The 15,548-nt window shown below is 32.4% G+C and overlaps 2 protein-coding genes across 2 annotated transcripts; both read right to left on the bottom strand.

Moving 5' to 3' along the window:
- Window positions 1–1,173: 1,173 nt before the first annotated feature.
- Window positions 1,174–3,865, bottom strand: CIB22 (LYR family of Fe/S cluster biogenesis protein). The gene is made up of 5 exons (XM_047297005.2): window positions 3,680–3,865; window positions 3,558–3,599; window positions 3,299–3,380; window positions 2,666–2,721; window positions 1,174–1,465 (listed from the first exon to the last, which is right to left on the bottom strand). Exons 1-5 carry the CDS (start codon window positions 3,803–3,805, stop codon window positions 1,424–1,426), a joined length of 348 nt encoding a protein of 115 aa, XP_047152961.1. The 5' UTR covers window positions 3,806–3,865; the 3' UTR covers window positions 1,174–1,423.
- Window positions 3,866–6,573: 2,708 nt separating this feature from the next.
- Window positions 6,574–12,148, bottom strand: LOC148204312 (kinesin-like protein KIN-7E). Its single transcript, XM_088107482.1, is given in 16 exon segments — window positions 6,574–6,908; window positions 6,996–7,315; window positions 7,711–8,328; window positions 8,330–8,352; window positions 8,469–8,598; window positions 8,710–8,811; window positions 9,103–9,439; window positions 9,971–10,095; window positions 10,183–10,248; window positions 10,338–10,405; window positions 10,481–10,562; window positions 10,630–10,743; window positions 10,862–10,962; window positions 11,045–11,134; window positions 11,390–11,624; window positions 11,869–12,148. Coding segments are annotated over 15 exon segments (2,709 nt in total). The 5' UTR covers window positions 11,610–11,624; window positions 11,869–12,148; the 3' UTR covers window positions 6,574–6,595.
- Window positions 12,149–15,548: the final 3,400 nt, after the last annotated feature.

The raw sequence follows: 15,548 nt of genomic DNA, 5'->3' as shown, positions 1-15,548 counted from the left end.
CAACCCGCAAAACTCAACCCGCAAAACTCAGTCTGCTTACTTAACTGTTTATTTAATTTTCTTAATAATGACAATGATTTTTAGTCCTCAAATGATAATCAATATTGTTAGGAATCTTGAACAAACATCAGTGGGTACCTCTGTTAATATGATTTATTTCATACTTAAATTGATGCTACAAAAATTTGAATACTGATTAAAGTAAAAATCTTAATTTTTAAATAGCTTTAACGTTTTTAATACACGCTTCTGCAGCTTAAGTAAATTAACTGTTTTTAACCAATTCATACCCTTTATTTGTAACTAATTCAGAGCCTTTAAAATAATTGTTTACCATAGTTATTGAACAATTTTTTATGTACTCCTGAAAATACCCCAGTGATTTATAAATTATTTTTTTCTCATCTGACTAATGGGTGAACAAATAATAATAATAGTAATGACAATAATGATACTACTAATAATAATAATCATCATTGGATTTAAACATTTATTATTTTGGCTAACTTTAAGACTTTAACACCCCCCCCCCCCCCCCCCTCCCCCGAATTAGAAGAGGGGAACTGGTCTTCCTTTTAGTTCGCCAAACTAAACTAGAAAAACAGAAAACTCAAAAGCATGACTAACTTAAAATCGCTCCTGGGAGAGTATTATAAAACGTGCTTTGTTAAAAATGATACACTAATAGAAATAAAAACAAAAACATCGTAAAAGAAAATTAAAACATCGTTAATAGTGTAATTAATAGCTAGTGGATTAGGCTGCAATCCAATATCACCGTCCCGGATTCGACCACCGCACGCGATATTAAACACTTCCCTTTTTGTGTGAAGGTCACATCTTAATAAAACCAATAGCACTCCCACCAGTTTGATTGTAGACAACTGAATAGAGTCCCGTGTCTAGTAGATATCAATTCTACGATTTATTGTCACGTATTCTTTGCATGATTCTACTCGTATGTGAGAATTCTATTATATAGTAAATTTCTTTCCATAAATTATGCATTATATTGTTCTCGTTTCAATAATAGAAACCTTTAAATCAAAATAATGTTCCCAACTCATTGGAAGTAAGCCAGCTTTCATTAGCCATTGAAAGTGCAGCACAGCGGTTATAATATGGTTGCAATGATACGGGGCAGAGACCAAAATTCAGATTTAGATAGATGAATTATGCAAATGAAAAGCACTAACATGTATCAATGATAACAGAATCTTAAAACATTCAATGATCCAAGTACAATCTGTTTCGGAGGTGGTCAAATTTTTCAACATCATAGGCATGGGTGGACTAAATCTGTATCAGCTTTATGCTCATCACATGAGGGTAGATGAGGGTGATTTTTAATCTACAACCCACAGAACAGTTTGATTGCAGAGACCTTTATTCATTACAAAGGTGGTAAGAAAAAATTCAAATTTCAGTTATTATCTTCACGGCCATAATCGTAAACGATCTCAATCTGCATCAAAAACATTATTTCGAGTCAGTCAGAAATAAGCATATTCCAAATCAATAAAATGGAACAACTTTGGGGATCTCATACAAAAGAAATCAATGACGAACATAAAAAAGCAAGCCTAGAAAGGAACCCTCTAACCACACATGGAGAACATCCTCTCCTATCCCTCATCACATTTTAAGCATTTTACCCTATCTCATACGAATTCACCAATATATGAAAGACCTTGATATTCTTGCACAGGGGGAGTGAATATCCAAACAGTAGATTATAGAACGATAGGATGAATGATTTCAAAAGCCTAGAATTCGAACCCGCCGCGTTTTACCGGGGGAAGGATCGAACCATGGGAACGAATCTACGGGGCTATCACCTTCTTTGGCCAGATCTTTCAACCTTTTCACAATTACAGTTCCCTTTCAATGAAAGGGGCTTGCTGGTTTTTCCATCATCCAATCGAATGATTTCAAAAGCCTATCTACGGAAGTTGGCCATGCACAAGAAATGAAATTCGTAGCAGAATGAATTCTTCATCTTCACGATAAGATTATTACGACCACCTCAGATCTCAATTATCCAGTCTTGAACATTCCATTCCATCACTTATTCAAAAGTGAAAATTACCAATCCACCAATGGTAATCATAGCAGAACTATAGGAGGCGGATAAGATGCAGTGTTAACTTCTAAAATTATCATAAACACACATTGAATATATATTGCCGAGATGAGACCCATTCATTCCCAACTACGAGCGCAGACCACATAAATCACCTATGAATCATGAGTTCAGCGCATTTTCCAAACAAAAAGACCAAAAAGTGTATAAAGTGACTAAATACACTCACACACACACAGACATGAAGCATTTCGCGATATCCTCACACAACAGGTAAGATGAGCCAACTGGACCATCTGATGAGTGTTTTGAGAGGTATGGACACAATGTCCCGTGATAAAAGAAAAGTCTGGGGCCTTATGCAGGTATTTTAGGCCTGCTGCACCACACATTGTGTATATCTCTCGTCAAATGAACTTGTCCAGAATTCCACCACACATAATTACATATATACAATTTGTTAAGTATTAACCAATGATCGAAACAGAATTTCAGAGATGTCCATGAAAGTAGCAAGGTAAATAAGTGGGTCCAACAAAATAATGGACAAGATAGACATACGGTATAACCATAACAACTTACCCCTTGAGGTGGAGCTGGGTTGCGAGTAAATTTGGAACCACCAGGCGCCCAAGGAACTATTATACACAGAAAATAAGAGTAAAATGGGTCAATATCTGAGGTGGACATGATAACAAAACAGGAAAGAGAAGGACCAACGAGAGGAGTAACATGTGCAGATAAATCTACTACCCAACGCTAGAAAAACTAAAATATGGGCAATACCTGCCTCTGTGCATATGCTCCAAGGCCTACTGTAGCTTAGGTTATCATTCGAAACAACGCCTTTTTTTCATGGCAAGTTTAACAGTTGGATTGCAGCAAAGATACTTATCACAAAGAAGAATATAGATAATACTCTTATAATGCCAGTCCCCTCTATCTCAACTTCCGTGAGGACTCTTTCAATATGCCCCTCACCAAAAAAAATGGAGATACTTTCAATCGTGAAGTTATGTTTAAAGCAATCGTGTTTAGGATTATTTACAATTATAGACATCAACAAAACATTCTCAACAATATCTCTTTACGCATCATTCGAAACACTACGAAATAGAAAAACATTCACGGTAATAATATTTTACGGTGGATGTAATATAATAGCCTAGGATCAGTGTTGGCAAAGAGATGAAATGAGATGCGTGACATGTTTACCAATGTAAGGATCTGGATGACGCCACTTGTTGTAGGAGGCTTCAGCATCCGCTATGAGCCTATCAATTGTATCAGGATCTTCCTGTGTATGACATCGAATCAACACAGAGCAAGCTCAACAGAATGAGACAATAGACGAGAAATCAAATGCAACGATTAAACCGTTACACAAATCCCTAATCAGAAGATAATAGTCCAAACAGCAAATAGAAAGGAATTATGGTATGTGCGGAATTGAGAGAAGAAGGGGAAAACGAACCACGTGCTTGTTTTCCTCGAACCTGTCGCGGAGGATTTCAGCCTGGAGAAAGGGAAAGAAAATACGAGATTAGAAGTGAAAATGTGAAAAATGGGAAAGGAATGAATGAATAGCTAATATACGTCGTTGTAGAAGAGGTGGCGATGCACGGCCCAATTAAGAGTGTCTTTGAGGGCCCGGCGGTACAGGATCCGAACCCTCTCCTTCTGCGCCGCGCGCCGAGCAAGGTAAGCTGCCGTCGATGCCATGCGACTTTCTCTTCTCTTCTCCTCTCTGCTTTTTCACTTCACTTCTTCTCAGTTAGTCCCTCCGATTGGAAAATGTTGTATCGCAATTGGACCAAACCACCATTGGGCCAAACCACCATTGGGCCTTCTCTCGTTTTCCATACTGGGCTTTGGTCCAATTTCTATTTAGAGTGTTTCATCCTACACCTCCAACATCTCATCCTGCACCTCCAAAAATTCCATTTTTAACCTTCTGACATATGCATCTCCAACTTTTCAAAAATTTTATTTTTTAATAAATATATTTTTATTTGCTTCTCTCTCTTATTAAACACACTTTAATAAATACATTTTTATTTTTTTCTCTTTCTTATTAAAGTTCCTCTACACCATTTTAATAATAATATAATTTAATTTAAAATTTAAATATTATTTAATATAATTTTATATTTTAATAATTATTAAAATATGATTTATATCATAATAATAGTTATATTAAATATATAAAAATCAAATAACTAAAATAAAAATAATAATGATAAAAATAAAAAATAAAATAATAATAACAATAATATAATATTTGCTTTAATATATTCAAATATATTAAATTATATTAAAATATTACAATAAATTAAAGAGTTATTAAATTTTAAACAAAAACAAAATTTTTAAAAACTAATTTATTGGATAGTTTTTTATTTAAAATATAATATATATTTTTATAATAGTTTTATTAAAATTACTAAAAGTAATAATAATAAAAATAATAATAATAATAATAATATTTAAAATGATATTTAATATATTTAAATATGTTAAATTATATTAAATTATTAAATTAAATTAAATAATTATTAAAATTAAATAAAAAACAAAATTTTGAAAACTTCGGATACCCATATCCGATTCATATGTTATCGGATTTCTATATCCGATTAACAAATTTTAAATTTATTTTCTATTTAAACTTTAATAATTATTTAATTAAATTAACATTTTAATATAATATAATATATTTAAATATCTTTTATGTGATTTTCAATACTATTTTTATTTTCATTATTATTAACTTTATTTTAGTTATTTTATTTTACTTTTTTAATAAAATTATTATAAAATATAAATAATATTTTAATAATATTAAGTTAGAAAAATATAATAAATAATATTATTATTTTTAATTAAATTAAATATTTAGTAAATTTTAAAAAAAACTATTAACATATTTTACGGTATCCAATAAATAAGTTTTTGAAAATTTTTGTTTTTATTCAAAATTTAATAACTGTTTAATTTATTGTAATATTTTAATATAATTTAATATATTTGAATATATTAAAGCAAATTTTATATTATTGTTATTATTATTTTATTTTTTATTTTTATCATTATTACTTTTATTTTAGTTATTTGATTTTTATATATTTAATATAACTATTATTATGATATAAATCATATTTTAATAATTATTAAAATATAAAATTATATTAAATAATATTTAAATTTTAAATTAAATTAGATTATTATTAAAATGGTGCAGAGGAACTTTAATAAGAAAGAGAAAAAAATAAAAATGTATTTATTAAAGTGTCTTTAATAAGAGAGAGAAGAAAATAAAAATATATTTATTAAAAAATAAAATTTTTGAAAAGTTGGAGGTGCATATGTCAGAAGGTTAAAAATGGAATTTTTGGAGGTGCAGGATGAGATGTTGGAGGTGTAGGATGAAACACTCTTCTATTTATTCCCTGGGTGTCGCTCCCTCCCCACCACCCCTTCTCCCTCCACCTCTCCAACTTTCTGAAAAAAAAATTTAATTATAAAAATAATCTTTTTTACTTTTAATCCTATTTATTTGCTTTATAATCTTCCGTTTTTATTTTAAAATATACACTATTCTCCTGTAAATAAATGTAAACAATACTTTAACCCTTTTCAATAATATAAGCAAACTTCTTTAAAATGATAAATAATTTTAAATTATTACTTTAAATAATTTAGGATGGAAATGAAATTTGAGATATATTGGTTATTTCATTTTTAAGGTGACAAGTTGTTAATAAGGTATTGAAAAGGTCCTACACAAGAATCATAGGAATAAAAAATTATTTTTCGTGTCTTGAAAATATCTTTACGTCACAACCAAATAAAACATTAAACATTAATCAGGATATACATTATATAAAATACTTGCATCAAAATAAAAGTTGCAAATAATCGAAACTAACACTAAAAATATCTCTAAAAAAAATTAATTAAAGGAACATTCCAAAACGAATATGTCATGGTAAGTTCTAAACATACTCCAAACTACACTCCAAACTACCTTGCAATATAAGTTTTTGCTTATTTTTCTCATTTTTGCCAAACAAAATTAATTCTTAACAATGTAATAAAATCAATCACTTATCTTCTTACTTTAAATTTGTATTTATAAATTTTAAATTAACTTTTAATTAGCAATAATCTAACTACGATTCAAGAGTTGATAAACATACTATATTTATAAATATATTAGGAAAAATACTGATCAGTTAGTGACTTTTTATTGATGATCATCTTAATTCCGAAAACAACCTCCAAATATGAAGATTGATATTTTATCAATTGGTGACTAAATGGTTATACTGTGCAGTTTTTAGATCCGTAAGTTATTGACCTATTATTTTCTGAAATTAGCAAAAATTGAAACAAGTATTTGAAGATTTTTAAGATTTGAATCTAGTATGATAATAAGATATGTTTGGCAATAGGCAGCAACAAAGAACATAAAAAGTAACTGTAGTAGATAAAATAAAGGATGAAGAAGGCCTAGAAAAGAGAGGCCCTGGTAGTTTTGGAGGAATATGACATTCGATGAGGAGAGAAGCTGAGGGCAAACATCTCCTTAAGGGCATTATCACCCTGCCAAGTGAACCTCACCAACTTTGCAACAACCGCAGCACTCTCCATGACATGCTTCATATCTGTGTTGCTCCATATGCGATTCGCCAGCTGCTTCCTCCTTCGCTTTGAATCCAATGCAATGCCCCACTTCCTGTACACCTTCCTCCTCTCTTCCTCTGATAGCCTTCTCTTCATAAGCTTCACCAGCGTCTCTCTCTCCCTCTCCACAACCTTTGCACTGTTTCCCCCAACACACACAAATTTATGTCAGTCAAACTCAACATTAAACAATCATAATCTCTAAACATGTACGTTAGAGAACAACCTCGTAGCTAATGTAACTGTCGGAGCATCTTTCACCCACTCGTTTCCACCATGAAATGTTCCTTTCAGAAAACATAATCTTCTTCGCTCCACCTCCATGTAAATAGAGTCTGTCGGATCACCCCTGAACAAAAGAAAGAAGTATGTCCTGTGGAACAATGATACATTGCAGGCTTCCCAAAGTTCTAATATTTCTGTCTGCTGCTGTTTGAACTGTAGAGGCCATTCCACAGGAGATCCTGCTGCCTCTAACATTGAATCCACTCCGACATCCTTCATATTCTTTTCAAATCTAAAATATGTTGTCTCTGCCTCCTTATCCTACAATTCAGAAACCAGAATTCTGTCAGACAACATCGATAGTGACTTTCCAGATCAGATTTTCACGGATAAAAAGATAACAGTGGTAACAGACGGTTGTGTGAAGTTATCACGCATGGCTGCTGCAAGTGTCAATATGAATGTCTAGATAAAGTGGAAGTTCGGGATGTTTACTATATTTGCTAATGACAAGGAAGAACTTTAAATAATACATAATTCACAGTTGTATGTATCTCTGCAACTGGCCAATATTGCATACGCAACGCCTTTCCAGAAAAGAAAAATGGAAGAAGCGTATCAACAATTCAGTTGTTTCAAAGAAAACTGATAAAAGTGTGAACTTTTTTGCTGAAGTTGTAAGAAATTAGAAAGGATTTGAAATTTCTCATTTGCACCTGATCATCATCAACAAGACGCTTCTCATACTCAAGTTTGACCATTTCCTTCATCCCTGCAACAAAAGTCTGGAGGCTAGTAATATCTTCATTAGTGGATGTTCTTGTGCCGTTGGTTCTTAAATCATCCGTAGATGGAGTTCCAATTGAAGGCGGAGAGCCATTCATTGACAATTTTGTGGAAGCACTGTAAGTTAATGGAAGGAACTTTCTCGGTAATCCATCTGGTCTTCCAGGGAAGCATTTTTCAAAACTACTGGCCGGAGTACTCACAATTTCTCCCACATTCCCAGGAGAACCAGTCGTGTAGAATTCTCTACAACTCCAGCTCCTTGTTAATTTAAGATTCCTACAATTTGACACTGTTCCTGACATAGACAGAGGAGAATCATTACTCAACTCTGCATAATCGAGTCTCTGCTCCAAAACACCATCTGTTGCATCGTCTTGGTTCAGTCTCTCTTCCCTATCTTCAGCAACAGGAGTCAGTATCTCCTGACTTGTTACATTTTCATCTCCATACCATGTTAATGCCAACACCTCGTTGTATCTTACTGATGGGTCAGGATATTCCAAGCCATCCTTACTCGATTCCTCCATTCCAACACTTAGAATTTCAATTGCAGTATTCATCAGGATGTTCTGTACGAACACAACTTATCACATGGTTACATACGGTGCGTTTCTACTCTTAAATGTTATTAACTATGAACTTCTATTAGACTACTTCCTATTGACAAAGGGAAGAAGCAACTTACTATCGGGACTACTTTCACTGTTTTCATTGATGTAGTGAGGATTGTTGAATTCTCCAATCCGTAAATCAGAAGGATAAATGCTTGATGATTCTGATATTGAATCTTCATCTTCCCAGGTGTCGACCGTTTCCTACATATTAAAAACGATTGTTAATGCTAGGCTGAATTATAACAAAACAAGAAACAAAATTCAGAGGCCTGATTTCTCATATCAGTTTACTAATTAGAAGAATGAAATTACCTTTTTAGATTTCCGATCATTTCCAACCATGCGCAGCAAATCCTCAACCTGAGATTGAGCAAGATCACGTTGCTTAATTAGCTCCTGAATCTCCCTCTCCATCTGAATAATTGAAAGTTTGAAACCCACATTACACCATCAAGGAGTAACAAAAATGTAACGTGCACAAGGGTGAAAGATGTTGTGGAATCTAGAACCAAATTCGATGAGACGAATTTTAGTTATTAGGACATAAGTGTTGTTCGTTAAGACAAACAGACAATTAACCAGTTAAGAGAGACTAACAGACAAAAGTTCTAAATCAATATCTTCAAAGTTCCTTGTCTAGACACGCCAACAATTAACACAGAATGAATATCGTATGAATTAAAAAAAAAAAACACAAATTATGACCTTTTCTATTCGGAGATTTTTCTTTCTCATCATTGCTGCACAATCACAATTGGTTGAAGGTGGACAAGGAGTTTTCAATTCACTCTCTAATCTGGCTACCTCTTTTTGCAACTGTTTGACCAATACTTTATCAGACATCACTACATTAACCTGTGCTTTAGTGGTCACTTGTTTTGCACAACATGCAAAAAGAAGGGTGTTTCTAGTTTGCTCAACATGACAACGTGCGGGGCTCAAAGTGCAAATGATTGCTGTTCTAGAATTGCCACCTAAGGAAGGCTGCAATATTCGTGTCAGCTTAGAATCTCTGTAATTAATGTGTCCTTGTCTTCCCTTACTGCATTCAAGCACATAATGTTAGCCAACAGAAACTACTAAATTTAATATTTGAACAGCTTCATATAATGTGTAGTCCATCAGATAAATTTTGAACATACAGATAGGTTTTCCAGTGAGAAGCTCTCTCTATTTAGTCTCAACAGAAGGTACAAAACATGTGTTTTGCTTCTTCACAAAAAATTGTATTTACTGGATATTATTCAAGTCTTATAATTAATAAAATGACTATCTGAATGCTCTTCTCTTCTGAAGGAAAGGATGTCTTAATGCTATGAGCCTATGATGATATCAATAGTTTCAGTCTGATATTGGCATAAAGAAAAATTATCAGTCAGTTTTTGCATAAACAATAAAATAAGAGGCCTGACAGGTCATGAAGTCATAAACAGTAAAGATATGATTAAATCATCAACAGTAAAATAAGAGGCAAGCATCCATAAAACTAGTTGAATTAAACAATACCACAGCTGAATTAAACACTCCAGATGTAGGTTTGCTAACAATATAACCTTAAAAAGAAGGGGACAACCTAAGTTTACGAATGACTGTTCCAAGAGTGAGTAAACTCCGGTTTATATGACAGCCTTCTTTCAATCTGGACCCAGCAGATAATGCCTGAGATGCACGCTCACTCCCTGCCAAATCAACAAAATTCTGCAGAGAAAAGAAACAAAAATAACAGTAAAATCTTATAAACATTTTACATTGAATGAAACGAAAAATTTAAAAATTTGAACATACCACACTAGCAGCTAGGGTGGTTGAGCTGCTTTTACCCATGAATTCTCTGGCAGAACTTTCAATTGTCTACACAATTACAATTCCAATAATAAAGTTCTACACGTACAACGTAAAATACACAACGTTCTAAACAGCAAGGGGGAAGGCACTCGAACCAGTCTGATGATTTGGTGAGATCGAGAACTCTTGTCATTGAGATATGTCTCTCCTACCTGTCTCTGTGCTGCAAGAACATAGTGGGAAATGTAATGCTATAGACCAACCTGTATATCAAGAATGTTGTGCAAATTTCTTTTACCTTCACAGAATGATAGAAGCTCTTTCAAATGCGTCCAGTCCCGCAGAGTCTCTTCTATAAGTTTCTCTATAATAGGTCCTCTCTGAAAAATCATGAAACAGATAAATAAACAACGTCATTTATTTCAATTCAATAACATACTCATTCACCTCAGGATCATCACGCAGCCTTAGTGGTGTGTTCTCACTGCTGAGGAGGTCCCTGATATTTTCGTTGTAAATTTCAATTGCTGAGAACTTCAATACAAATGCTCTTTCTTCATGCTAAAAAGGTCACAGTAACCTTGTATCAGCAAGCTTGTAATATTAGAAACAAGAGTTACCGTGAAAAGTGACAGTGAAGAATTAAACAGCTAGATCAATAAATTTTCTCTCCGACTACCTTTCTTATATAGTCAAAAATATCAGCAACAGCATATTCAGTTACTCCAATCATCGTATATGTCTTTCCACTACTTGTTTGCCCATACGCAAAAATACTTGCTGAAAGAATTATGAATAGGTATTAGAGTCCAAGTAAGGAGTCTGAGCAGAAGTGAGTCATGAGAAGAAGTTATATGCTTACAGTTGATTCCACCAACAACTGAAAGAGCAATTGCTTTGACCCCTTCTTCATATACCTGCTTTGTGGAACAGTCACCCCGAAATACTCTGTCTACAACCAAATCATAGTAAAAATTAAGAAACATTTTGTCCATACAATGATATATTATGTCTTAAACTTCCTCAACAATGCTTCCAAACACAATCATGACAAAACAACTTCAAATTACTCAAAGCAACTAAATCTCGTTCTCCAGGCAAAGGAATCAACGGATCCAATAAATGTACTTTATGAATCAAACCCATGTTCTAAGATTCCAATTTTAGCCAATAAAATGCAAACATAGAATTGTTTGATTTTGATTACCGAAGGTGCAGGCGCTTGGGAATGTGGAACCTTCCCGAAGGGTATTCCGGTATAAGATGGTAGTGTCATTGATGCATTCCCAATCTGCTACTTCACTGGCATCAACTTCTTTCTGATTCAAAGGCCTCAGCCTCACTAACACCAGAATCTTCTCTTCATGGCCTCCCATTCCTCCCATCTTCTCCCATTTAACCAACTCCTCTCCAGTAACAGCTCTCATTTCTCACTTTTAAAACTGAAAACAAGTGATGTAGTTAACTATAAAAATCAGTATTTCTTTCCAAAAAAATGCAAGATAGTTATAGGAAAACAGCTGGCACTTCACAAAAATACCAAGCCCTTCAATTTAAGCATTATCCACGGGAAGCAAAACCATGAATGAGAAGACAACAACCCATTAACTTAAGCTCATAAATAAATAGGCAATAACAGCAACAACAATCTAACTTTAGAAAGACCAAGATAAACAGAATACTAACTAATTACAATTCTATCACAAGAACTTCTCTTCAATCCATTAAAAACAGAAAGAGAAAGTAAAGCAACATAGGTAGATGATGAACCATCATCCAGAGAGAAGAGGAACGTGATGTGTAAATAAAAAATATTTTAATCCTTCGTTCACCAAACCAATTATTATTCGAGAATAAAAAAAACTTTGATCGTGGCAACCACTTAATGCCTCAGACCTGAGAACGAAATCCAACAAGACAAGAACATGAATCTTTTCGTTTGTTACACGGAGGACTGGTCCCAACAAACAAGACCATCCCTTTCACTAACCCCTCTTTTTCTTCTTTCCAACAAACACGTACGGTCTCATGTTCTTGTAGAAATTAATGTTTCACGACCCGATTAAATTACCTTCAGCTTTTTTCTCCCTTTAACGTCTTCCTCTGACGTTGAGCGAACTGCAACTGAAAGCTTAACCAGAAATGCGAATCAATAAGTCACAACAACGTAATGGAACAGCCCAAGAGTAAAACAAACTAAAATCAACGCAAGCATCGATCTCTCCATTCAGATTTCGCTACATGGCACCTCAATGCCAATTGCTCAACACAAGTAACTTCCTCAGAGTTCAAAGTTTACTGCTTTGAGTAAACCAGTGACACTAAAAACCCATAGTATAGATCATAGTAACGTAGCGTCCAAATTTATATTTTTGTTACAGAAAAGGAGAAAAGGTGGAGTATGAAGCTTTGTTCTGTTTTTTGTTTTTTTCTTTTTCTTTTCTGTGAATGAGATTATAAATAGAATAATAGAGTAAGGGGTGAAAACAGAAAAATGAAAAATTGCACCAGTTTAACGATCCACGATCTCAAAAAGAAAACCTGCAACGCCTCCTAACCATACAGTGTGTGAGAAAGAGAGAAAGATAATGTGGTCGGTTTCTTTTCTTGGTTTGGTTTGGTTTGACAGCATATGTTCTGTGTCTGTCTCTTACTCACCTGAAACTTGTTGCAGACTGAACCAACTAACTGGCCATTGAACCTCAATTTCCACGCCAACCTTATTACATCTTCTCTGTCTCTTATTCTTAACCTTCCCAACTAAATCAACTTTCACATTTCACTCAGACCATATACGCATTTATTTTACTCCTCTGCATTACCATGGTTTTACATCAACTCATTCTAGCATTATTCTTACATGTTATTAGATTTTGTTTTTAAGTCCTAAATTTATTTATTTATTTTGTTTTGAATAGTATTTAAATGCATAACGGTTACTGAAAAAGTGACGTGAATGATCGAACATGGGTGTGGCGTAATGTTTGGTTGTTAGAAAAAAGTGAAAATGTGAGTGTTTGTACTTGTATGGATGGAAGCACCACGCATTTCTTCTTTTCACTTTCTACTTTCCAGTGAGTGAGGAAATGAGTTCACGATATCTGTAGGCGCAGTTATGTTCACCGGCCTTTTTCCCTAACACGTTAACACATCTAATCAATTATACAACTATATTACTGTTTGAGAGCAGAGGAAGATAAACAAGTGAAGGATAATAGTAGAATGATACATTTTTTCATATATTATAAAAAAATAATTTTTTATGTATTAAAAAAAATTAGAAAAAAATGTTCTGTATATCACATATATTAATGAAACTAAAATGAAAAGTTATATAAATAAATAAATAAAAAATAAGTAGGTATGGAAGAAAAAAAAATGAAATAGTTACCATACCCTTTCCCGCAGCCATGGATCCAATAAGAATAGAAGAAAGCTTTTTCTTTTAAGAAAAATACTTGGAGTGAATAAAAAGATGAAAAAAATGACAAAAAAAATTAAACATGGAAGATTAATATTAATGAAGGAAAATAAAAAAGAAACTAAAAATATATAAAAAAAAATAGTAAAATGGATATACATTATTTGCTAAATTTTGTAGTAAATATTTCGAAAATATACTAACAATTATTTATGATTTATTAATCGTGTAATTTTTTTTTCCAAGTATAAAAACTAAAAAAAAAAAACTAAGATCTTATAAGAATTTAGGCTATCTTTAACCGTATACATTATTCACATTATTTTTCTTTCCTTTCATTTTATAGTAATATCAACATTTTTTAAATAGCTAGTAACTATTGTAAAAGAAAGAAGAAGAAAATGTCTATACTCTAATTAAGACTATAGCTCAAAATGTGTAGAGAGAATGAAAATATGTTTTCTCTACTGACAGACCCACCAAAAATTTATGAAACTTCTTTCATTGAATCCTAAATTCATCCATCATCTATGAAATCAATGATAATACTATATGAATGCCGTAGATTAGCCAAGTTTAGAGAGTACACCTTTAAGATGAAAATAATTTATTAAATAATACTATATTATTTTACTAAAATTTCAGAAATTGCTTATAAAAAAAGAAAATAAATATAGCTGTACACATGCTTAAAATACCAAACTAACAAATTTAATAAATTTTATATATATCTAGGGTAAACATAAACATAATATATATATATATATATATATATATATAAGTATAGATTAAATATTATTAAATGAAAATAGCATAATTTGTGTGTATATGTTTGGGTGGATAGTCGATTTGCAGTAATAGTCCATTTGGTTGGGACAATAACATGAACAAATTGACCTTGTATCTACCTGTTGCAGTTACCGTGTTTGAAGAAATTAAAGAGAATGAAGTTTAATTACTAATTAAGTATCTGAGTAGCTTGTTAATGAATCCATAATTAACCACATGCAAAAGTGTTAAGGCTTCAGATAATAAAGTGTAAAACTTAATATAAAGAGACTTTGAAAAGGGTCCCCTTCCATTCCATTCGTTATTGCGTAAATCACGTTACTTTTGTTTCATTTTGGGTCATTATCAAATAATTAATAGGCAATTTAAGTGGCAAATTTGTTTCGTCATGTTTCCTTCCTTTTTGCCTTGTAAGATATTAGCATATCTACAAGTATTTCATCAAATTTTTAAAATTAAAATTGTAAAATACTATCATCATTATAAACAAATTATTTGGATGTTTTAAAAATTATAACAAATAAAATGAATTCTCATTGCTTAAAAAGCAAACATTTTTATTTTGTTTTATGAAATAAACAAAAAATAAGACTTTTAAGGGTTTTTATTATTCCTGTGTTGTTTGTATGATCTGCAGGTCTAATATGCAGCGCAAACAATGAAATATTGAGTTATTTTATCATTGGTTTGTATATGGTGTATCATTGATTTAAGCACTATTTTATGTTATGAATTGTATCATTGATTATGAACATGAATTTGGATTAAATATTTATTACATGATGAACAGGAATATGATATGAAATTGGCTAAGGATCTTATTGACAGATTCTGTGTTTGTAATTGATCTGTGTATACATTGATGTTGGAAGTCCTGATATGACTGATGTTGGGAGTTATGATGTTGAAAGTTATCTTAATACTCTAATATTGATACATTGCTTGATTCTGTCACGAACATGGTCAGAGATGCTACTCTGTTTGGTTGTTCATATGATACTATTATAATGTGTTGGCTGTTTCTGATGAACGAGTTTCTATGCTGGGAAGTGGCCTTTGGTTGGGGTCACGTTGGTTTATGGTTTGGTACTGAAATTATATGTTTCTCCTTGATTGTGTGTAAACTGTTACTTACTATTTACCATAAAATTTCTTC

This window comes from Vigna umbellata, chromosome 2 (assembly GCF_029865625.1).
Source record: "Vigna umbellata cultivar VRB3 chromosome 2, Vumbellata_1.0, whole genome shotgun sequence".
NCBI lineage: Eukaryota > Viridiplantae > Streptophyta > Magnoliopsida > Fabales > Fabaceae > Vigna > Vigna umbellata.
This window is presented reverse-complemented; position numbering and strand designations above follow the sequence as displayed.